Below are 26,076 nucleotides of genomic sequence, written 5' to 3'. Positions count from 1 at the left end.
CACTATTTTCACCTGCTAATAAATACACATGTAATCGTTTTTTGGGCAAATTTGGAGCTCCGAGGGATACGATATATCAGGCTTTTGAATACAAAGACAATACTTGAGATTTATTGGCAATAAGAAGCACAGAATATCAGATTTATAGAGACTAGTAAAGGTTGTAAGGCTAAATAATCACATTATTTTCCTGATAACACAGAGACGGAGAGAGGGAGGGATGACGTGAGCCAGTAGTTAAAGGTGACACGTTCAGCAACTCATCGGTGTCAACTGAGGACTCTAATCACTCTAATCACTGACCTTCCGCCCACAAAAATCACTTATCTGGTCTCCAGCAGTTGAATAAGGACTACTCATTTTCCCTTTTCTTCCTCACTTGTGTAAGCTTCCAGCTGAGGTGTTATAATCTCCTTCATTGTTGTTAATCTCACCTTTCGAAAATTAGCAATTTAGCACCACCTTTATGCTTTTCGTCATTATTTTATCACCTACTGTATTTGCCAATGAATACATTCACAGTTCGTCCACACTAGTCAAACTGCGTGAAATAATCACGAGAGTGATGGTGACGTTACCTCAGCAAGAACTTTACTCTAATGAGCTTTTACAAAAATACAACAATTTACAAAGTACAACAACAGGAAATGCATCTTTTTGTACAGAGTACTAGGGATGCACTGATACCGATACCAGTATCGGGTATCGGCTCCGATACTGTGCTCATGTACTCGTACTCACAAAACGGCTCCGATACAACGGCACTGATACCACTTTACGGCAGCGTGAAGTTAACCTCTCGTCACCATCTTTCAGGTCCTCACGCTCCACCTCCCCGACGGTGCGGGCCAGACTGCTGGTGGTGCGCCCGACCCGATCCCACCTCAGCCGGTGCACGCCGGCCCTCACTTTCATTGCGCCACGGGGTTTTGCCTGCACTCTCTGACTCGCACGTGCATTAGACTCCTTGGTCCGTGTTTCAAGATGGGTCGGGTGGGTCGCCGACATCGCCGCAGATGACTGCCGCCTTTTACGTGGGCAGAGCCCCGCCCTGGGGGCATGTCGACGCGGTTGGGGCGAACTAAGGACAGTCCGCCCTGGTGACGCTTTGGCCACGTCCCCGGGAAGCCCCTTCTCCCCGAGCCTTTCAAAGCCGACCTAGAGCCGGTCGTGGCGCACCGCCTCCTATGTGGGACTCCCCAGCCTGCCGTGTGTCGCTCACACCCTCCAGCTGGCTGTTAACGAGGGTCTTTTGGCACAGAGAAGTACTCGTATCGGTACTCGGTATCGGCGAGTACCCAAATGTAAGTACTTGTACTTGTACTTAGTCTGAAAAAAGTAGTATCGGTGCATCCCTAGTATTAACAGTAATACACCTATAGCCCGTTTTAACTGTGTCCAGTGCTGCTTCGCTCACTTCAGCTCTCGCCAGAAACATATTGGATATATACACTTTGATGTTCTGTATTCTAGGTCACATCTGTGTATGCCGAAACCAGAGAACTCGTTCCCTTTAGATGTTTGATGAGTGCTGTAGGCAGCGCTGAGTGCGTGTGATTTTGCTCCGAGCTGTCAGATGTTGACGGGGTTCAAGCCCTCTTTGCCAACCAAAGGGTGTCTCACTGGGCATTAGATCGTCATGGTATCAACAGGTCCTCCCAAAAAGACTCATTAAATCCTTAGAATTCTGAGCTACAGAGACTCTTTTATTTCTTCCGATGACATGATGTCTTTCCTTCGGAGTGACCTTTCCCGGATAATTAACGGGCAATAATATAATTTCCTCTCTGTGTAACAACACTGCCTTCTGAAGCAAAGCCTTTTGGTAGATGAAAAGCCTCGTAGGCTATAATCTACCCATCTGTTGTTGTTTTTCGTGATTTGGTCTTGGGTGTTTCATTGGATTAATTGATCCCTAGATGAAATGCAGTGAGAACAATGTGTAATTGAGCTTGATGCACTGCAATATTTTGGCCCCATACCCGGATTCTAAATAAAAATAATAATTAATAAGCAGGACTGTCAAAGTTAACGGTATGATAACGCAAATTTGTTTTAACGCCACTAATTTCTGTAAAGCAACTTGCAATTTTTAGGTTGTAGCGGGCTCAGTTTTAAAGCTAGAGTGAAGATACTGGTATCATATGAAACTAGAAAACCTGAGGAATCCATTGGTAGGAATGGAGGAAAAACTGTCATGGCCATTTTCAAAGGGGTCCCTTAACCTCTGATCTCAAGATATGTGAATGTAAATGGGTTCTATGGGTACCCACGAGTCTCCCCTTTACAGACATGCCCACTTTATGATAATCACAGTATTAAATACTTGACAAATCTCCCTTTAACGTACATTTTGAATAGATAAAATGTGTCATTAATTTGCGATTAATCGCGATTAAATATTTTAATCATTGACAGCCCTACCAGAAACACAACTCCAAATGAATGATATTGTTGCTTTGTACATGCTTTGTGTATAAATAAGTAGAGATGCACCGATACCACCGATTTTTTCAGACCGAGTACAAGTACAAGTACTTACAATTGGGTACTCACCGATACCGAGTACCGATACGAGTACTTCTCTGTGCCAGAAGACCCTCGTTAACAGCCAGCTAAATAATAACGTCAGAATAATGTCAGAAACTTCAGAAAATAGTAATCACCCAAAAACTCTAATGCAGCTTTAAGACCACAAAAAGACAAACATGTAAGCTACACAACAATAACTTCCAGATAATCTAGTGTCATGTCACAAGATTGGTATAAGTCCCAGTGTGAGCGACACACGGCAGGCTGGGGAGTCCCGCATACGAGGCGGTGCACCGCGACCGGCTCTAGGTCGGATTGGAAAGTCTCGGGGCGAAGGTCCTTCCCGGGGCCGTGGCCAAAGTGTCACCGGGGTGGACTGTCCTCAGTGCGCCCCAACAGCGTCGTGCCCCCAAGTCGTGCCCCCCTGGTGCCTTTTACGTGGGCTCGGCCCACGTAAAAGGCACCAGGGGTCTGCGGCGATGTCTGCAACCCACCCGACCTGTCTTGAAACACGGACCAGGGAGTCTAACGCACGCGCGAGTCAGAGGGTGCAAGCAAAACCCTGTGGTGCAATAAAAGTGAGGGCTGGGGCGCGCCGGCTGAGTTGGGATCCCTGCCCCGCGCTGTCGGGCGCACCACCGGCCCGTCTCGCCCACACCGTCGGGGAGGTGGAGCGTGAGCGCGTGCGATAGGACCCGAAAGATGGTCACGAGAGGTTAACGTCAACGCTGCCGTAAAGTGGTATCAGTGCCGTTGTATCGGAGCCGTTTTGCGAGTACGAGTACATGAACACAGTATCGGACCCAATGCATCCCTATAAATAAGCAGTTGTTTACTAAAATTGTAGCTATAATAACATCATAATATGCTTGTTTGACCAAAAAACAACAACAATTAATGCAACTTTAAGATGGTCAAAATGCATCCATATTTAAAAACGTTTTTAAGACTTACAAAACTTTGTTAAAAAGAACACAAACACATGATGAGAACTTACTTCTTAGTTTTGAGGTGTAATTCTTCTCCATAAGGCTTAAAAGTCAATAGAATAAAAAGCAGTTGGGCATCAGTCACTGACATACCCCATTACTAATAGCCAACAAGCAGCCACGTCCCCGGTGGAAAAGAGGTGAATCTTAGCTTGTTGTACAACACAGTCACATAATAACCTCCTGTGCTGTGTTCTTTAAGTGTTTATTTGACGTCTAACCCTGAGCAGCATGAGTGAGACATTTTTTCTCACAAATAATACCCCTGCGCTTTCGCTTGCAAAGCTTCATTGACATAATGAGAATTCACCTCCAGCCCTGAGGACATCTGGTGATTCGTGTTGCAGAGGCAGTAAATAGAGACTGTGGAATCTGTGAAGTAGGCTGTTAATTAGTGTTATTAATGTTATTACTTATAATTCTCCACATTTATACTGTAAGGGGCCTTACTTATTAATAAGATGAATCGCTTTGAGATACTGTTAAATAATGTGAAGTTGCCAGTAGGGATGCTAATTTCTAAACATCTTGTTCTGCAAATAGAAGCCTTGAATTGCCACCTTTCAATATAATTGCAGCCCGTACGCCCGTGAAGGCACATGAATGACAGGCGTTTAATCGTGCAATAAGAATACCTTTCATCCTTTCGGCGTGTCATTTGTACACCATGTCTGTGCCTGTACTGACTGCAATGTAAACACATCTGCATAAAAGATGTTATGCTTGGAGTTAGTGATGTAGAAGTAAAAAAGAAAGAAAGATCACTTATGGCGGGTGGGAGCGGTGAGGTGGTCCAACAAACCACCGGATTTCCAATCAGGAGCCTGGTGTTGGAGACAAGTGTTTTGTTTAGTAGGTAACGTTTGTGACGTGTTTTTTAGTGACGGTAGTGACAAGTTTTCCATACTTATTTTATGTTGCTTCTGTACATATTTGACTTAGTTTCCGTACTTCTTTTAAGCCCAACCATGATGTTTTTTCCAACAAACACCAGACATTCAATCAGGAGATCTGTGTTCGAGACTGGTGTTTTGTTTTGTAAGTGACGTTAGGGACGTTTGTCATGTTTTTTAGTGACGTTTGTGACGTGTTTTCTGTACTCATGTTACGCTGTTTTGGTACATATTTCGCTTAGTTTAGGCACTTATTTTAAGTCAAATCATGATGTTTTTCCTAAACCTAACTGAGTGGATTGTAAACACCTGATTTTCAATGAGTAGACCGGTGTTTGAGACTGGTGTTTTATTTTGTAAATTACACTAGTGATGTTTGTCTCGTGTTTTTTAGTGATGTTTGTGACGTGTTTTCCGTACTTATGTTACGTTGTTTCCGTAAGTATTTTAATCCCAACCATGATGTTTTTCCTAAACCTAACTAAATGGTTTGAAAACACTGGACTTTCAAACAGGAGATCGATGTTCGAGACCAGTGTTTTGTTTTGTAAGTTATGATAGTGACATTTTTCTCATGTTTTTTAGTGACGTTTGTATCGTGTTTTTCGTAATTATGTTAAGTTGTTTCCGTACGTATTTTACTCAGTTTACATGCTTACTTTAATCCTAACCTAACTGAGTGGTTTACAAACAACGGACTTTCAATCAGGAGACCGGTGTTTTATTTTGTAAATTACATTAGTGATGTTTGTCTCATGATTTTTAGTGACGTTTGTGACGTGTTTTCCGTACTTATGATACGCTGTTTATGTACATATTTTACTTAGTTTATGTACTTATTTTAAGCCCAACCATGATGTTTTTCCTAAACCTGATTAAGTGATTTTTTGTTGCCTAAACCTAAATGACTGGTTTTGTAGTCTAAAGTTAACTGCAGATGTTACCATAGTCAGGAAAAGTGACAGTGACACAGGAAAAGCCTCAAATGTGTCCCCAAGACACGTGGAATGTCCTTGTAATGTTGTGCTATTTATACGCCTTCCCATGAGATCGGGTTGATTGAGTTGAGACAATAATTTGAGTGAATCAAAACTCAGATTATATACTTTAGTGGAAATTCAGTTAAGCTCCTAATTTAAGTTAAAAGTTACATACTACATATGTAGGATATTATAATATATCATGTCTACGGTACAGTTCTATCCTGTACATACGTACATAAAGGAAGGAAAGGGTTGTTCCATCTGCACCAGTCAGTATAAGAGTGCTAACGCCTGTGCTGTTGTGACAGCCCAGTCTTCATAGGAAGTCTGCACTGTCACACAGCACATGATTTAAGTGCTGACGTTAAATGCGGACACAGGAGGAAGTGCGTCCTTCATGTAGTGTACATAAAGGATGTGGAGGTCAGGGTGGGGGCAGGGTGTGTAGTGCGTATAAGATAAGATAAGATATTCCTTTACTAGTCCCGCAGTGGGTAGATATGTAGTGTACAGCAGCAAAGGGGATAGTGCAAAAAACAAGACGCATCAGCTAACAGTAAAAAAGAGCTAAACAAAGTGTAACAAAATACGAACCATTTAAATAGAAGGAAGTATAAAAATAGGAGCAGTATGTACAGTATTGACAATAAACAGACTATTAACAAAATTGCACAAGTGGAAAATGATATTGCACAGTGAGAATGAAATGAATGAATGAATGAAATTCCACCTGAAAATATCAGGTTATGGTCAGTATGGCTTTCATACCAGAAACTGGAGATTGCATCAAAACTGTTTTCATTTGATTTAATTTGGGGTTTTGTAGAATCATCTAATATCTAATAATGCTCTGTACAGTACGTTTGCTTTGTGCACACCAAGTTGATCATATTCATCATATTGCGCTTGGATATGTTGCACCAAGTATTTTATAAGTCTCGGTTAAAGACTTCTTTATTTATTGACAGTTATGACTTTCCATCTCTTTTTACGTCACCGAGGGAGGTTCAGCTAGTGAATCTTGACTAGCAGAACCAGCGCAGTCTTTCACACGTCATGGCTTGTGTGTGTATCAAGGCTGTTATTTAAAAAAAAAAAAAAAATGCAAATGAATTCAAACTAGCACGTAATTCAAATAATTTTAAAAGCAACCCACGTAGCCTTTTCTTTCACTACATTGTAGCATTTATTTGGGATGTGTTTTCTGCCTCACAAGCGCACTTTAGCCTAAGGCAAGCTAACATTCTTATAAGACAAGCTCAGACTCAAATGAAGCAAATATATCGATTCTGGCATTAAAAAATCAATTTAAAAAAAAAGTTGCGACACATACATAGGTGAATCGATTTTTTCCCCACCCCTACTTTACAGACATGCCCACTTTATGATAATCACATGCAGTTTGGGGCAAGTCATAGTCAAGTCAGCACACTTACACACTGACAGCTGTTGTTGCCTGTTGGGCTGCAGTTTGCCATGTTATGATCTGAGCATATTTTGTATGCTAAATGCAGTACCTGTGAGGGTTTCTGGACAATATCTGTCATTGTTTTGTGTTGTTAATTGATTTACAATTATAAATATATCCATACATTTGCATAAAGCAGCATATTTGTCCACTCCCATGTTGATAAGAGGATTAAATACCACCCACACACACATTTCACATCGTAGAGCAATATGTTTCAGCCTATGGCTCCGCGCATCTAATGGCTGTTATTTGGTCCTGTTGCTGCTGTCACAGCTTCATTGCAATGCAAGCTGATTCCTCTACTATTAATTAACTTTATCACTATTTCTATAATGCATCAGGAATTTCAATAATATTTCATCATGTAATGTGTTGTCGTATTTGTAGAGATAAAGCTGGACATGTTGTCGTGCCTTGGCTCCCTTCACTTCATTACCACTGTGAGTGCTTTGAACCGAGCTGCTGAACCAAGGTCAATTTGCCACAATAGCACTGTAGACTTGGAGGACAGTGTTCTTGACTGAATTGGATTTTTCTTTAATTGGTGAGAGTGCCGAGATGTTGGAGAGCACAGATATGCCATTCATTGGATAGAACCATTGTGATTCTATATGTTATTCTTGAGACTTGTGGGTATCCATAGAACTCATTTTCATTCACATATCTTGAGGTCAGAGGTCAAGGAACCCCTTTGAAAATGGCCATGCCAGTTTTTCCACGCCAAAATATAGCGTAATTTTGGAAAGTTTTTTTAAGCTTCATATGATCAGTACTGTATCTTCACTCTAGTTTTAAAACTTAGCCCGCTGGAAAATTGGCGGCCCATTGGACTTTTAAGAGGTTAATTAAAAATCGCAAGTTGCGTTAATTTGTTAAAAGAAATAGTGGCGTTAAAACGAATTTGCGTTATTATGTAGAAGTAGTATGCATACATATTATGACTCCAAGAAAAGTACCTTTTACAAAAAATTGTCATAGGGGTAGTACACTCAAGAGTACCTTAATGCAAACTAGGTTTTTGTATCCATACTATTTATATCTTCAAAAGTACAATTATGTACCCAAGTGGCTAAACTGTACCCTTAAACAAAACATACCACATTAATCATTTAGTGAGCTACTTTTCCCCATGATGGTATGGAGGACAGGACCTGACAAAATCAAAATAATAAATGAATAAATAAATAAATGACTCAATAAAAAAATAAATATCAAATTTAGCAAAATAATAATAAAAATAAATGTAGCCATTAATTAATTGATAAAAATCCCTTTTATTTATTAATATATTTATTTTTTAATACTTTTAAAATTTATTTTTTTTCCAGTTTTTAATTTTTTTTAAATTTTATATTTATTTTTAAATGTAATAATTTATTTATATACATAAATACCTTGTGTGAAAAATACCTATGATCATTCAAATCAAATTACTAATTAAAAACAAACTTATCAGAAAAATAAATACTTACGGCATGACCAGAACTTTCGACAGAAACCAGTAGCACGGGCCCCACTTTGAAATCTGATTGGCCACCTCGTTATCCTAAACTATGATTGGTTATATGCCTGTTAGACGTAAGGTGTCTTTATTAGGGCTGTCAATCAATTAAAATATTTAATCGTGATTAATCGCATGATTTTTCATAGTTAACCGTGTTTATTTGCAAATTAACAACACATTTTTTATCTGTTCAAAATGTACCTAAAGGGAGATTTGTCAAGTATTTAATACTCTTATCAACATGGGAGTGGACAAATATGCTGCCTTATGCAAACGTATGTATATATTTATTATTGTAAATCAATTAACAACACAAAACAATGACAGATATTGTCCAGAAACCCTCACAGGTACTGCATTTAGCATAAAACAATATGCTCAAATCATAACATGGCAAACTGCAGCCCAACAGGCAACAACAGCTGTCAGTGTGTCAGTGTGTTTATTGGTAATTTTGTTGGTACCTAATATTGTGGCTGTATTTTTGAATGTTCATTGTTTTTTTTTTGTACGTAGCCTACTTTTGGAGGTGCAATTTCTTTATGAGGACTTAAAGAATAAAGTATGGAAGCTTCTTGGTGCCACCTAGTTGTGTTGTAACTGGTGGGTCTATTTATCTTTTGAATACAAATATTAAACACAGGAATGTACGAAACCGTAAAATACTGCAATATTAGTAAAGCAGATACGGGTAGTGGAGCCAGAAATGGTAAATTAATGCCATTCTGTTGAGCGTGTGCGCGTGCACACGCAACATAACCAGCCCCACATGAGTCAGCGCCCCCAATTGGGACACTACGGTGGAAAAAAAGTCTGACCACCGGCAGGTTGTCGTGAATTATTCAACGTTTGCATGTATGTCTTTTGCATTTCATAAACAGCATGTATTAGTTACAGTAACGTGTCCTGTTTACCTGATGCCTGTGTGCGTGTGTGAGAGAGCTGTTTTCAATTTGAGGAAGCCTTTTCATTGTCCTTCAAGCCTTTTTCCCTCCACTTTACAGGACATTCCCTACTGACGGCAATGATGGAGAACGAGACGTGGCCGCACCCTTTGTACGTCCCCCATTACCTCCTCCGCGACGACCCCTTCGCCTCGAGGCTCTCCAGAGAGGCGGACATCGTCGCGGCTTGTTACATCTGCATCATAGGTTAGTCTTGATTGCAGGGATTGCCTTCTCTTCGTAAATGTTTTCATTTCACATCTTTTCGCCAGACGGTGACGTCGAGTGTTGTCCGCAATCAGGCTTTAATGCTAATGTGTTAGAACGTAATAATGCGATCTCCCTGCGAGGGCAAAGAGAAAGATGATAATGGTCTGCAGCGTGCAATAAATGTTTTGAAGTGACTCTTGTGCACTGATATCAGAAAAAATTTACAATTTGATCAGGCATATTGGGAAGTTCAATGTGTCATTTGTCATGTTTGTCGGTTGAACTCTGGAGACGTTAGGTGTGCTGGACACACAGGAAGCAGTTTGTAAGGTCTGGGTTTACTTTGGCTCGCCGTGAAGGAAGCATACAATGGTTTCTAGAGAAAACAGGAAATCCTGCGACACCTTGTACGTGTGATGTATGAGATTAAGCATAATGCAGTGTGTCCTGTGGCACATAATGTTCAGATGGAGGCATAATAAATAGATAAAGAGCTAAAGGCTGCATACAGTAAGGGGTCAAATATGGGAGACGGGTGGTTAAAAGAACATGTATAAGGGATACCATGTATAATAAGCCAATTATATGGGTAAAGAAGAGTCAGTTGGGAACTGGTTAATTTTCACTTACCGACAAACTTAGCATAATTAGCTAAACAGAGCCTGGCAGATGTCTCAAGTAAAACAAATTCCAGAGTATGGAAGTCAAAGATAAGAGCATTTTTTAACAGGAAAACAGGCAAAATCTAAAGCATATTCACATATTTTTATCAAAAATCAAACTGATTTATATTAATTTAGGTTAGAGTGTCCATCATCTGACAGCTTTTACGGTTGCAATGCACAACATAGTCTCACAGCAGTTAGTAGTAGTCGTGAAATTTAATCTGTTTCGCGTACATAGACACAAATTTCCCAGGTTTTTTTTTCATGACGCTCAGCCTGACTTTCAACAACATATTTTTCAGGCGTTTTCCCCACTGAATGTCCAGCAAAACATGAAGCGCATGTCAATTTCTGCTCCAGTCTTTTTTTTTAATGGTAAATGGTAAATGGACTTGCATTTATATAGCGCTTTTCTAGTCTTCTGACCACTCAAGGCGCTCTACACTACAAATAAAACTATTTAGTTAGGTTTAGGATTGCAGTTTGGGTTAAAATAACAACGGGAGTGCCGTAACTTAAGTACGGAAGTTACGTGACAAAGTAAATCGACTTTAACTTGTGGTTTCACTTGGGACACGAACACCGGTCTCCCGGGGAAATTTAATAGAAGATTAGATAGATAGGGGATGATAAACAAAGATAAATAAATAAAGAAGCAAATTAAAACAGAAATATACATTTCTGTCACATTTTATCTATTTTTTACATTATTTTTGGTTAATTTAATGCCATATTTATTTATTTATCGAGTCATGTATTTATTTTTGATTTTGGCAGGTTCAGTCCTCCATACATGGGGACCCCAAAATAAACCACTGTAAGAAAACAACCATCATAGCAAAATGTTAACTTTTTTCTTCTCAAAACATTATTAGTTTATATATTATATTATATTATTATTATGTAGATAAAAAATATTAATATTATTTTAGGGAAGTTCAAATTAATTTGCATACTGTGTAAAACGAAAATAGACAGAGCACACGAGGAAATCTGTGTCTGTCTCCTTCACAATGATTGACACAGTGCTCCTATACCCAAATGATCATGTGTGGTACTTTAAATTAGGATACATGGCAAACATTTGATCTGTCTATTGTATTTAATTTAAGTTTAACAGCATAGGCTGCAATTAGGTTCTTTTGATTGGGACCCAAAGACATTGGTCTTTTTTAAAAAAGCATTAATTTAAACAGAAAACAAAGATATGAAGTCATTAGGAACTAATTGACGACAAAGTTATGGACGCAACTTGCAATTTTGAGGTTGTAGCGGGCTCAGTTTTAAAGCTAGAGTGAAGATGCTGGCATCATATGAAACTAAAATAACCAAAGGAATCCATCGGTACCAACCATGTCATACTAGCATGTCGGGAAGGAGGCTAAATAACACTCCAAACTTGCGCTAAATTTTGGCGAGAAAAAACTGTCATTGCCATTTTCAAAGGAGTCCCTTGACCTCTGACCTCCAGATATGTGAATGAAAATGGGTTCTATAAGTACCCATGTGTCTCCCCTTTACAGACATGCCCACTTTATGATAGTCACATTCAGTTTGTGGCAAGTCATAGTCAAGTCAGCACACTGACACACTGACAGCTGTTGTTGCTTGTTGGGCTGCAGTTTGCCATGTTATGATTTGAGCATATTATTTTTATGCTAAATGCAGTACCTGTGAGGGTTTCTGGACAATATCTGTCATTGTTTTGTGTTGTTAATTGATCTCCAATAATAAATAATTACACACATTTGCATAAAGCAGCATATTTGTCCACTCCCATGTTGATAAGAGTATTAAACACTTGACAAATTAATCACAATTACATATTTGAATCACCCTAATGTCTTTATTTATTATAGACAGATTGAATAATTGGCTTATTTAGTTTATGTTAAATTGCAGATCGCATTCACTGGAATATCACTTTTATTTTGAAGCCAGTTTTTAAGTGCTCTTACCGTAATAAGATAAGATAAGATGAGATAAGATAAGATGAACCTTTATTAATCCCCGGAGGGAAATTCAGGTGTCAGAGCAGCACACATCAGCAAACAGAGTGAAACACAGGAGAGGTAAAGGTATACAAAAATTATAAAAAACAATAATAGAGATATAAAAGATACAGAGTGAATGGGTGAACATAGTGTGTGCAGTCCGTCAATAAATAAATGTAGTATGTGCAATAAATAAATGTAATATGTACATGTGTGCTGTCTATAAAGTGGTATATAGGATGTATAGTGTAAAGTAAGTGTAAAGTGCGCCAGTGGTTAGAGTCCAAGATGGTTGCAGATAGTGCATGTTAAAAGGCAGATAGTGCACATTTAAAGGCAGATAGTGCATGTATCCACGTACCAGCATAACAGCGTGGGGGCTAGTTTGACTGTCTTTCGTGAGGTGGAGACTGGCATCTTCCATCACCTTTTGCGACATGTATAAACTAAGCTTCACTTCTTCTGCTCTCTCCAGGCTCTTTCCCTGTTCCCTGCTTCCCTCCAGCTACAAAAACGCACACTCCATACACACACACATTCATGCTCAGACACCACACACACTCGAAACGCCAAAGTGAGTCTCATGCCGGCGGCTTAAAAAAATGACAACTCGATGTCATCATTTAAAAGTGTAATTTGCTCCATATGTCACACACACACTCACACACTGTCACATGAAGTGGCAGTAAAGAACAGGATACTGGCCTAATGATCAGTACACAGCCATAGCAGCTACACATGTTAGTAAAACCCTAGCAACCCTGGCTGGAGACACAGGCAAGAATTCACTGGGAACATAAAGCCTCGATATAACGGCAAGACTAGAAGATTAGAGAGGTTGTGAGGGTAAATAGGTCAGCTCAATCCTACCATTGCCATTAGGGCAGGGACGATACGCCTATTACCCGATTCGTTAACTGCAATTTTTAAGTATTGCGATTCCATATTACAATTTATTGAAATTTTTGTTCACTTTTTTAACACTAGACCATGGGGGAAAAAGTAGAATCATACTCTTCTAGGGACTTTTACTTTGGAAAACATCTAAATGAATACAGTAAAAAATTTTGATTTTCAGCATTTATGTAGTCAGAGATGTCCTGAAGTCAAATATGTCAGTCATTGTCAGGAAATATTTATTAATTTTTTTTCCCAGCAACCCAAAAATCAAAGAATAAAGACATTTCCCTCACAAATTAGTGGAATTTTCATTTTAATTTATAAGCGACATGTAATGTTTTACACTTCTGCAGAATATAATCCAATCAATCTTATTTCCATAGATGTGTTTTGTATTTACAGTTCCCTTTGTTAACACCTTATTTTGAAAACCGGACATAGTCACACCTTTATACTTCCTCTAACTTATCCAAGGTGGTCTCTAGCTCTCCAGTCAGCTCCGTTCTCTTTCTACATCCATGGTCAGCTCCATCGGGGCCGTTTGAATGCATTTAACATAAATGTCAGTATATGGGTGCTCTACAGTCGTAGCGTCGGCCCATTTGACCACGGAGACGAGAGCGACGGCCGGCTCGACCGCAACGTTACCGCGATGTGATAACGTTTCCTGTCCGTGACAGAGTTAGCATGCAGCTTTAGCCGTGATGTCTAGCTCTGCTTTTCCTGTCAATGTGTGAAACCCAAAGTGTTTCCATCCTTTACTGGATGTGTAGTGTTTACCACGCTGGATTTAACATGTGAGGGAGCAGGTCGTATCCACGCTGACCCTCCAACGTTTTCTGCTTTCTCGTTTCGGCTCGCTGTGGTTTGTTTTTGTTGACGGATACGGAACGGATATGACGTCAGGTTACTCAGACTACAACAATAAAAGCGGAAACTTCCTTCTACCTCTGCATAGACCCAAATAGAGCAAGAATATCAATTCTGGCATTAAAAAAATCAATTTCAAAATCGTAAAAAAATAGAAATCTTGTGATACATAGGTAATATCACCAACTCGGCAGTTCCCCTCAGCTCTACAGTGCGTTCTAGCATCTTTTGACTCGTTGCTTTGGCCCACAACATTACTGTTTTGGGTCATTTCCACTGCTCTTATCAGCGTCCAATGCAGGCAGCTGTTTACAACTAATGTTCTGTCAGCTCTCTACTGTCTGATAATGGTTGGAGGAAAGAGCTACAGTTAATGTGTGTGTGTGGTGGTGGCTGATAACGGCAGTAACCTGCGCTGATAGCATCTGCTGTGGATCTCGTGGGATTTGCACTCCTGCAGACCTCTGGCTCACAGCTGACACATTTACAACAGTGGCAATGTCCGTTGCTTTAACTCCGCTAACATGAACCAAAACACAAATAACTTGAGAAAACATATTCACCAATTGGACAAACTAGCAACAGCATTTAAAAAGAATATACTACGAGAACATAACCAAACAAAGAAACACACTGTGAATACAGAAATCACAACCAAATTCAGAAATAATAATAATAATAATAATAATTACCAATTTTGTTTATTGGCGCCTTTCAAAACACTCAAGGTCACCTTACAAGTGAGAGTAAAAAATGGATAACAATGTAACAATAAATAATAAAATTAACAAAACAAATTGACAGCGTATAAAATCATTATAAAATCATTATGTACAGAGGATTCGTGGGACTAGATGGATAATGATCAAAGGCCCTGTTCACACCTGGTATTATCATGCGTCCTCAGTGATCGGATCACAAGTGGACAGCTTTCAGTACGTCTGTTCACACCTGGCATTAAAATGTGTCTCCATATGCGTCTTCAGTGGCCACTTGTGATCGGATCTCACTCCCCCACTCTATATGCAAATAAACACGTAGTAAACACACGGCTAATACAGCAGACGTTGTGACGTAATATTACATGAGTCAGTAGTAATATCCTACATATTTGTTAATTCTGGTACATTGTATTAACATCAAAATAAAAGGTTATTGTACCGCTGCTTTTGCCAGACAACAGCCTGTAGGGGTAGAGCGCTCCAGGGAGCCTGGGAGGACAGAGAACAGGCAGACGGACGGGTGTCAGCTCCGTGCAAAGCAGCAGAACCAAAACACCGACACATCTCCGACAGTATGATAATAATGCACTTTGCTTGTCTATTCTGCATACAGTAGAGCACAGAGGTCGTTTCCATGCTGACAGGCGCGCGTGTCTGCCTGTTTATTCACATGACGAACGCGGTGATCGCGCGGATCCAAGCTGGACATCAGATGAGTAGGCGGTCCTTAATGTGGTCCAGGACACATTCGCGTACACACTGCTAAAAGAATGTGGTCATATGTGGCCCAGACCACCTCTGAATGTGGTCTGAAAGATCCGATCTCAATGCGTCTCGAGAGTGTTCACACCTGTATTCAGAGCTGTCCACTTGTGATCCGATAACTAAGGAAGCATGTTAATACCAGGTGTGAACAGGGCCAAAGTGAATATGCCAGTTTAAAGAGATGTGTTTTGAGACAAGATTTGAAAGTGGAGAGTGAGTCAATGTTACGGCTGTCTGGTGGGAGGGAGTTCCAGAGGCGGGGGGGCCAGAGCGGCTAAAGGCTCTGTAGACCCCATGGTGGTCAAGCTGGCGGGCGGCGCAGCGAGGTCGATGGAAGAAGAAGACCTGAGAGTGCGAATGGGTGTGTTGATATGCAGAGGTTCAGAGAGGTACTGGGGAGCGAGGTTATGGATGGCCTTAAAGGTGAGGAGCAGAATCTTGAAATCAATGCGGTATTTAACCGGGAGCCAGTGAAGATGCTGAAGGACAGGTGTGATGTGAATAATGGAGGGGGTTCTGGTGATGATGCGAGCGGCAGAGTTCTGGACCAGTTGAAGTTTATGGATGGTTTTGAGAGGGAGACCAAAAAGAAAGGGGTTACAAATTTTTTTTAATCTAAATAAACAAAAAAAACAAAACAAAAATAAAGTCACCAGTGCATGTACACTACTAATATAAGTCAAATCGAGCAGACGCCCATCCTCCTGATAATAAGCCAGTATGACACACAGCTTAGCAGATGTTAGTGATTGATAATAACCACCGTTGTTCCCATTAATGTGTGTCAAGCTTCAACCTCTTTAAAACACAATATCTGTGGAGAGGAGAGATGGAGAGAGGAAGAGTGGGCAGCGTGATAATGTTTTGGAGGATATGCAATTAATTTTTCTGTCAATTCAATTTCCCTTTGTGGTTTTACAGTTTTAAGATACATCTTCCCACATGGTTCCATGTGGGAACGTTCCAAAGAGCCAATCTTGGCGGAGAGCCACTATTTCTTAGTGCGTCATATGAGTACTTGGAAATTGAGGTGTACAGTACGTCCATTGTGCTGTTTTCTTCATTTAATTTGCCATTTTACTTCAAGTGCCCGCATAGATAATTGGAATGAATCAGGTTTATTCAGCACTGACAACGTTATTTACGCAGGTCAAATAGGGTGAATAGGAAGCAGCAGACAGGACAGCGGGTTTTACGAGTGAAAATTTAATCTTAAAGCCTGAAACCAAGATTATTCTTATGCCTCTGCAACAACCGTGGCCCAGAGGCATTTTGTGTTTTCGGGTTGTCTGTGCGTACGTACCATTCTGGTGAACATAATATCTTGTTAACGCCCGCGGAGGGAATTTCTTCAAATTTAAAACGTCCACTTGAACTCAAGCATGAACTGATTAGATTTTGGTGGTCAAAGATCAAGGTGACTGTGACTTCAAAAAAGCACACACCATCGGACGTGGTGCAACTTTTGTTTGGGCTGTCAAAGTTAACGCATTTGTTTTAACGCCACTAATTTCTTTAACGCAGTAACTCAACTTGCGATTTTTTACCTCGTAGGGGACTCAGAGTGAAGATAGTGGCATCATATGAAACTACAAAAACCTGAGGAATGCAATGGCACCAACCATGTCATACTAGCTTGTCACAAAGGAGGCGAAATAATGCTCCAATACTGGCAAACTGGGAAAACTGGCATTACCATTGTCCTTGACCTCTGACCTCCAGATATGTGAATGTAAATGGGTTCTAAGGGTACCCACGAGTCTCCCCTTTACAGACATGCCCACTTTATGATAATCACATGCAGTTTGGGGCAAGTCATAGTCAAGTCAGCACACTGACACACTGACAGCTGTTGTTGTCTGTTGGGCTGCAGTTTGCCATGTTATGATTTGAGCATATTTTTTATGCTAAATGCAGTACCTGTGAGGGTTTCTGGATAATATCTGTTATATATATTGTCTTGTTATAACGTGAAAAACATCTCGTTGAAATACACTTTTAATAATAAACGTTTCACGTTATAACTTGGGCTGTTTAATCGATTCAAATATTTAATCACGATTAATCGCAAATTAAGTTATTCCAAAAACTTAAACCTGAAATTTAGGGTTTAAAGGTCCCATATTGTAAAAAGTGAGATTTTCATGTCTTTTATATTATAAAGCAGGTTTAAGTGATATATAAATACTGTGAAAGTATCAAAACACTCAATCCATGGAGAAATACACACACAGCCCGTATTCAGAAACTGTGCGTTTGAAGCAAGCCCTCAGGATTTCTGTACATTTGTGATGTCACAAATCTACAGTATTTAGACTATTTCACAGTTTTAAACGTCAACATTCTAAATGCGTCACAGTTTATTTCCTTTTGCAGTGTATGTAAATAACATCAGCTGACAGGAAGTAAACATGGACCCAAGCTGTTTCCTAGCAACACAATTCCGTTGAAATACACTAAAACGGAGTGTTTCAGACAGAGGATAAATACAGGTATATTCAGGCAGACAGTATGAGGAAAATAATGTGTTGTTTGAACATTACAGCATGTAAACATGTTCTAGTAGAAACCCAAAATACAAGTATGATCCGGAAAATGAGCATGATATGTCCCCTTTAAGGATTTTGAGTGGAGGGGAGCTGCAGTTTCAGGTGATAATTCTCTGTAGGTTGATCACTACGGGCGACCTCTTTCACATTGTTATTATACAAAATAGTATTCTTATAGAGTCAATTAGTGTCTTCAATTTCCTGTCCTCTTACTGTAGATGTTGGCATTCCACAGAGTGGGTAATTCAACACATTTTACAGTTGACTCTCAAAACATTACCAGTACGCTGGGTGGAGTTTTGTTTTCGTCTTTTGGTTCAAAAAAATATCAGTAGTAGCTTAGTGTTTTTTTTTCTTTTAACCCTATAGTTGGCTGATCTCTTCAACTCACTTTAACTCCCCACTCGTGCAAAATACACGCAGAACTCAAACACTGAACAACTTTAAAGCTGCAGTAATATACACTTTTTTCTTGCTTGGCAGAAGAATTTTACAACATTGGCTTATAAAGATATGCCTAACGTCACATGTTACCTTTTAAAATATTGCCTTATAATTTTATGACTAAGGTGTTACCTACAATATTGCTTTACATTGATATGGATAATGTGTTAGCTTACATTGCTCATAAAGTTGTTATGGCTAATGTGTTAGCTTTACAACATTGCCTTATAAAGTCATGGCTAACGTGTTAGCTTTACAACATTGCCTTATAAAGTTGTTATGGCTGATGTGTTTGCTATGCAGCAGCACCTCATCAAGTGGTTATGGCTAAAAAGTTAAACAATTGCCTATTTACGCATCCAACAGACACAGAGCAAGTAGCATTAATTCCAGACAATTATATTTTGCTGAACAGCTACACGCAGCTAACCTAACGCGCAAGATGGTTTGTCACACAGAACCATCTGAGAAGCCGTCATTGGAAAGTGTTCAGAGAAAGGGCAGGCACTTTCGGAAAGTCGGGAGAAGAACGAAAACATAATTTCCATTGGAAAAAAAAGCCTTAAATGCCTTTCTTTGTTCTTCTTTCAATGAAAAAATACTCTCCAGTTCTGATATAACTGATGGGATTGCAGCATCTACACACAGGATTCTGTGTGATTGAATATGCGCAGTAGTGTTTGTCACGCTGGCCCAGCCCAGAAAAGTTTTACAAATGTAAAACCTTCATGGATCAAAAATTCATAATAGAGAGAGTCAATTTTTCGTGATCTCTTGACATCGCAAGAATCCAGCTACCGTGCGAGGTACTGTAAACATGCAGCTGCTGGAAACGAGGTTAATCAGAGTGGCGGTAAATTTGTGGATCTTAAAACCAATAAAAGAGCATCAACAGGTTAAAAGCTACATAGTTGACAGTTCTCCGTGGGTTTGTTAATGCAAATAACCCCTTCCAACATTACACATTGTCATTTGATTTATTATTTTTTCTTACAAGATACAAAGAAAAAATGCATCATCTCACACTGTTACATGTTTTATACATAGTCAACACTGTATTTTCAGTGTACAATTTTACACTTCAGTTGTTTAAGAATGAGGGAAACCCCGTCACGGTTCACTGTGTCTGTTCACATTAGACATAATGTGTTCATTGTAATGAAATAGACTTTGGATCGATGTAAATCGTCTGTTTGCCTCGTCACTCACCGCCCCATTCTCGTCTCTACTGTTGTGCACAGTAAGTTGAACTGCTAATGACGAAGTTAAAGGAACACACGGTAGGCCGTGACAATCAATGAAGTTGCTATGGAGAATGTCGGGGCCATCAGATGGTGTCTCCTGTGCTCCAGTGTTAATTAGGTGGTGGTAAGTGTGGAAGCAGAGTGGGAATGGAGTTGAGGGATCCAAAACCATGCTGTCATATTTTTCTCCTGTACCACTCTAAATTAGAGTATATGCACTTATACTTGTTTATTAGGGCTGTCAATGGATTATATATATATATATATATATATATATATATATTTAATCGCGATTAATCACATGTATGTATATATATATATGTATGTATCTTTATGCAAATGTATGTATATATTTATTATTGGAAATCAATTAACAATACAAAACAATGACAGATATTGTCCAGAAACCCTCACAGGTACTGCATTTAGCATAAATATAAATATGCTCAAATCATAACATGGCAAACTGCAGCCCAACAGGCAACAACAGCTGCTGACTTGTCTATGACTTAGGGCTGCACAGATATGGCCAAAATGATAATCACGATTATTTTGATCACGATAATTTAGGGACCAAATATTTTTATTGCAATTTCACATTTTAATAAACAGCGCGCTGCTGTCACTTCCATGTCGTGCTTCATTCCAACTGTCAAAAATTCGGAATGTTGTCCTTTTGCCTTGTTATTGTCGTGGCGATTTGCATGAATTCAAATTATCTGGAAATAAATTATTTCATTTTTATTTAAATATTTGCTTTGATTAAAACAAAAGTCTTGGCATTAGTAGTTTTAATTATATATTAGAAGCTGCCTAGAGCCTAGAGTGTTAGGTTAAGTTAAACAGGTCATAATTCTCTCTCTATTATCTATTTTATATTGCTGTTCAAACTGGACATATTTATCGGGCGGGTTCAGAGGTTAGAGCAGGTCGTCCACCAATCGGAAGGTCGGTGGTTCGATCCCCGGCTGCTCCGGGTCACATGTCGATATGTCATCGATCAAGACACTTAACCCCGAATTGCTCCCGGAGGCTGAGCCATCGGTGTGTCAATGAGTATTTAGATTAGATCCTGATGGGCATGGCAGGTTTGTTCTGCGCTAGCCGTATGAATACCTCTCTTGCCAACAGTGTGTTACAGTAAGGTCTGTGTAAATCAAAGGAAAGGCCTGATCGTAGTAATGTATCTTAATTAGGACTGTCAATCAATTAAAATATTTAATCAGGATTACTGATTGATCGCAAAATAATCACACATTTTTTATCTGTTCAAAATGTACCTTAAAGGGAGATTTGTCAGTTATTTAATACTCTTATCAACATGGGAGTGGGCAAATATGCTACGCTTACAGCTGTTGTTCCCTGTTGGGGTGCAGTTTTCCATGTTATGATTGGAGCATATTGTTTGATGCTAAATGCAGTACCTGTGAGGGTTTCTGGACAATATCTGTCATTGTGTTGTGTTGTTAATTGATTTCCAATAATAAATATATACATACATTTGCATAAAGCAGCATATTTGTCCACTCTCATGTTGATAAGAGTATTAAATACTTGACAAATCTCCCTTTAAGGTTAATTTTGAACAGATAAAAAACGTGCGATTAATTTGCGATTAATCGCGATGACCTATGGACAATCATGAGGTTAATCGTGATTGAATATTTGAATCGATTGACATCCCTAGTAGAAACAAATGTGACTGGTGTCTCAGAAGTGCAAATGGTCAACATCTCTCTCTCTCTTTCTCTTACAGGAATCATGTCTGCAACAGGGAATGGCTATGTCATTTATATGACCATCAAACGCAAGACCAAGTTGAAGCCTCCTGAGCTCATGACCGTTAATCTAGCCATCTTCGACTTTGGCATATCAGGTACTGGCTTATGTGTACAGTTACTGTAGTACAAAAAGAATAAATGTAAGAAAGAATGAAGGATACATATTAGGCCATTTGGCATAAAAAAAACCCCTCAAAAATAAAAGTATAGCATATCAAATTGTCTTGGTCCAGCCCAGTCGCTAGGAAAAAATGTGGGCATTGTATGTTTCTGCAAATCATGGATACGTTGGATATCAACGTTTGTGCATTCGGTCAGAGCAAGTGGCGTAGTATATATCGAGCGACCGAAGTTACGTGGTAGGAAAGTTACATGGTATAATAACGAGTATAACAAGCGAGAAAGTCCTAACGTCGTTGCGCTGACGTCGTTGCGCTGACGTCGTTGCGCTGCGCTGACGTCGTTGCGCTGCGCTGACGTCTTTGCGCTGCGCTGACGTCGTTGCGCTGACGTCGTTACTCAGGTGTCCAGGTGGCTAGCTATGCCGGCATATCCCCGGTCCTAATTGCGGAAATATGCTAAATTATCATTACCTACATGATTGACAGTTGCTTCTACCGCCTCCCCGATGACGTCTGAACTCGCACATGATCAAGGAATACGACGTGCCGTGATTGGTCGTGGTCATACGTGTAGTCTTGCCAGTCACCCGACCAAGACACTGCAAGAGTTTATGACGCTGTGATCGTTAGATCTGACATGGTGACCATCGTTGAAGACAAAAATATCGTGTAGTCTGATCCCAGCGTAAGGGAGATGCCAGCCAACCTCCTGAGAAAACCCATTTCGGCCGCTTGTACCCGTGATCTAGTTCTGTTCGGTCATGACCTGCACCCACATGACTATAGGTGAGCGTAGGAACCAAGATTGACCGGTAGATTGAGAGCTTTGCCCTCTGGCTCAGCTCTCTTTTCGTCACAACAGTGCGGTAAAGCAAACACAATACCGCCCCCGCTGCTCCGATTCTCCGGCCAATCTCACATTCCATAGTCCCTTCACTCGTGAACAAGACCCCGAGGTAACTTGAACTCCTTCACTTGGGGGTAAGGACTCATTCCCTACCCGTTGAAGGCAATCCATCGGTTTCCTGCTGAGAACCGTGGCCTCAGATTCAGAGGTGCTGATCCTCATCCCAGCCGCTTCAACACTCGGCTGCGAACCGATCCAGTGATTATGAAGTGAATATGCTGTCAGTAAATGTCAGTCAGCTCATTTTTCTCTCATTCAGTCCTTCTTCAGACCATGTGCCGTTAGAATGCTCTTTGCCTTTTTCCTTGATTTATTTATTCATTTATTCACAAGGGTGACAGAGGGATGAAATGATTTCCATTCCCATAACTGTTTCTACTCTTGATAAAGATGGGGCTGTCTATCTGTTGGCTGCCTTTTTCATTTACATTCATTGTTTTTCGATTTCACCAAGCCTATTCATTATCTAGTATTGCATCTCAAAATGTTACAATAAAACCAACCCACAATGCCTGTGATTCACTAGCCCGGAATCATCTAAAATTCAGCGTTTATTGACTTTCTTTGACTTTGGAAACTGAAATCTGACTGACAACTGACAACTGTCTTTTTTTTAAGACTCACGTGTTAGCAGATACTTTTGACCCCCAGAGGAATGATTTGACATTTAGACTTTTTTTTCACACACACACACACACACACACACACATTTTTCCTTCAGCTAATACAGGATGAACGGATGTAAAGGTCACGGTAGTTGTCATTGGGAGTACTACTCCATTGAATAATGATTTCCCGTGGCTCTGGAGGAGCTTACAGTGATGTGAGTGGTTGAGAGTGTATTATTAATTATTATTAATCACCACCCTCTGGTCTATATTCCACTTCAACCAGCCCTTTTTGCACTTACACCCATATTATGGACTACAATTCAGGATTTCTCAGCCTCTGCTGCATCTATTTCCACCATTCTTTGTCACATCTGTATGTGACTTTATGGAAGTGCAATACTAAACAGCTGGAGTACCCTTTAGAAAAGAGAATGGCTAGAGCAGTGATTCTCAAAGTGGAGTCCGTGGCACTCAGTCAGGGGCTCTGGAAACATAATTTGCTATAAATTATTAAATTGTGCTGTATCATTAAGAAGTCATTTACATTCACATACCTTTGAAAATGGCCATGCCAGTTTTTCTTTGCCAAAATTTAGCGTAACTACGTAGCGTGACTACGTAGCGTGACTACGTAGCGTGACTTCGTAGCGTGACTTCGTAGCGTGACTTCGTAGCGTGACCTCGTAGCGTGACCTCGTAGCGTGACCTCGTAGCGTGACCTCGTAGCGTAACTTCGTAGCGTAACTTCGTAGCGTAACTTCGTAGCGTAACTTTGTAGTGTTTCCTCTCCAAAATTTAGCGCAAGTTTGGAGTGTTATTTAGCCTCATTCGCGACAAGCCCTTATGACATGGTTATTACCGATGGATTCATTAGATGTTTTAGTTTCATATGATATCAGGATCTACACTCTTTGTTTTTAAACTGAGCCCGCTACAACCTAAAAATTGCAAGTTGCGTTAATGCCTTAAAGAAATTAATGGCATTAAAACAAATTTGCGTTAACGTGATATTATCACGTTAACTTTGACAGCCCTAATTCATATGCTTATTTCACACAAATGTCAGGATAACATGATGAAGTTATGATATTTTGGACAGACTTGGATGTAAACTGCAACTTTACTGGTTGGCGGAGGCACACAGCTGCGAGGCTGTAATTGTAGTTACTGTAGAAAATAGATAAAAAATAAAGCGGCTTGATTCGCTCAGCCCAATTGAAGGAGTTCAAGTTACTTCGGGGTCTTGTTCGTGAGTGAGGGGACAATGGAACGTGAGATTGGCCGGAGAATCGGAGCAGCGGGGAGGCGGTATTGCATTCGCTTTACCGCACCGTTGTGAAAAAAAGAGAGCTGAGCAGGAAGGCAAAGCTCTTGATTTACCGGTCAATCTTCGTTCCTACTCTCACTTATGGTCATGATTGCTGCAGTTCATGACCGAAAGAACTAGATCACGGGTACGAGCGGCCAAAATGGGTTTCCTTGGGAGCGTGGCTGGCGTCTCCCTTAGAGATAGGATGAGAAGCTTAGTCAACTGTGAGGGACTCGGAGTAGAGCCGCTACTCTTTTGCGTTGAAAGGAGCCAGCTGAGGTGGTTCGGGCATCTGGTAAGGATGCCTCCTAAGGAGGTGTTCCAGGCACGACCAGCTGGAAGGAGACCACGGGGAGAAGACCCAGGACTAGATGGAGAGATTGTATCTCCACACTGGCCTGGGAACGCCTCAGGATCCCCCAGCCAGAGCTGGTTAATGTGGCCCGGGGAAAGGGAAATTTGGGGTCCCCTGCTGGAGCTGTTGGCCCCGCGACCCGACCCCAGATAAGAGGTTGAAGATGAGGGATGAGAGAGTGAGTGATTCGCTCAGCCCCTCCTTGCCTCTCTCTCTCTCTCTCTCTCTCTCTCTCTCGCTCTGTGACCCGTCTGTGCACACTCTGACTGAAAGCATGATCATGGGTGGGATGAAGTATATGCCCCCCAGCTAACACCACATGTATAGAATCTAATGCTGTGGGAAACACTGCACTCATAGAATTTCAAAATTGTCGGATAATGTTTTAACAAGCGTGTAAACCAGCAGACCGCTTGTATAGAACCCTTCATTCATAAGCTGTAGCTGAAAGGGCTTTCCATAGAATCATACATATCATATCACACACACAAATCAGCCAGCAGACAGGATTTAAACGATAGTTTCCTAACATAATTAAACAGCCGACTCTGACACTAAAATGTGTTATTTTCAGTGTACTTATGATCAATGTGTGCTGTTTAGAGCATCATTTAGCCTCGATGGACAAGTGAGTTCAACACGATAATGTGAAGTTAAAGTAATGGGACAATAGGTCATGTTGTTCTTTTGGCCTTTTCCAATACGATGTGAGTGAAACCACGAGACAATGATAATCAGAGATCTCCCAAGGTAAAGGTTGAATTATTTTCTGCATTCAATTGTTCCCTGTCAAGAAACAGTTAAGAAAATGCTAACGTTAACGCTAACGTCGTTACGCCAACGTCGTTACGCCAACGTCGTTAAGCTAACGTTGACTTTGAGTAAGAAAGTCAGCTAACGGCGGTTGTAATTTACGGTTGTTACGTTATTACTTTAACACAAACTATAATGTTTTTGGTAACACTTTATAATAACCATCATCTATAAATGGTGAATTGACAGTTAATTAAACATAGTTAATAGTTATTTTACTGTTTACAACAACGAAATGATAATTAACAACATTGTTAATTTAACACTTGTTAATTGTTGAAATAATTGTTGTTAATAAAATGTAAATAATATTAATAGTTGCACATGATTAAGATATTATTTTTAAACCTCTAGAAATTGTTTATAAAACATATATAAACATCACATAGATATTTGTAACACTTTTTTAATGGTTAAAATTTGGTTTGTAAACTGTCTATAAACATTATTTGGATGGCTATTATAAAGTTGCTGATTATAATACCTTGTGAAATGGTTA

General features: G+C 40.0%; 1 protein-coding gene across 1 annotated transcript in view; it reads left to right on the top strand.

Moving 5' to 3' along the window:
• Window positions 1-26,076, top strand: part of opn5 (opsin 5) — a 54,250-nt gene that overhangs the window by 5,927 nt on the left and 22,247 nt on the right. The window contains exons 2-3 of the mRNA XM_037751507.1: window positions 9,377-9,523; window positions 21,436-21,555. Of these exons, the coding sequence (XP_037607435.1) occupies window positions 9,397-9,523; window positions 21,436-21,555 (247 nt within the window). The 5' untranslated portion in view covers window positions 9,377-9,396. The remainder of the gene's footprint in view (window positions 1-9,376; window positions 9,524-21,435; window positions 21,556-26,076) is intronic.

The sequence above is a fragment of the Sebastes umbrosus genome, chromosome 18, assembly GCF_015220745.1.
Source record: "Sebastes umbrosus isolate fSebUmb1 chromosome 18, fSebUmb1.pri, whole genome shotgun sequence".
Classification (NCBI taxonomy): domain Eukaryota; kingdom Metazoa; phylum Chordata; class Actinopteri; order Perciformes; family Sebastidae; genus Sebastes; species Sebastes umbrosus.
Note: the sequence above shows the minus strand (reverse complement) of the source record. Positions and strands in the feature narration are given on the sequence as shown.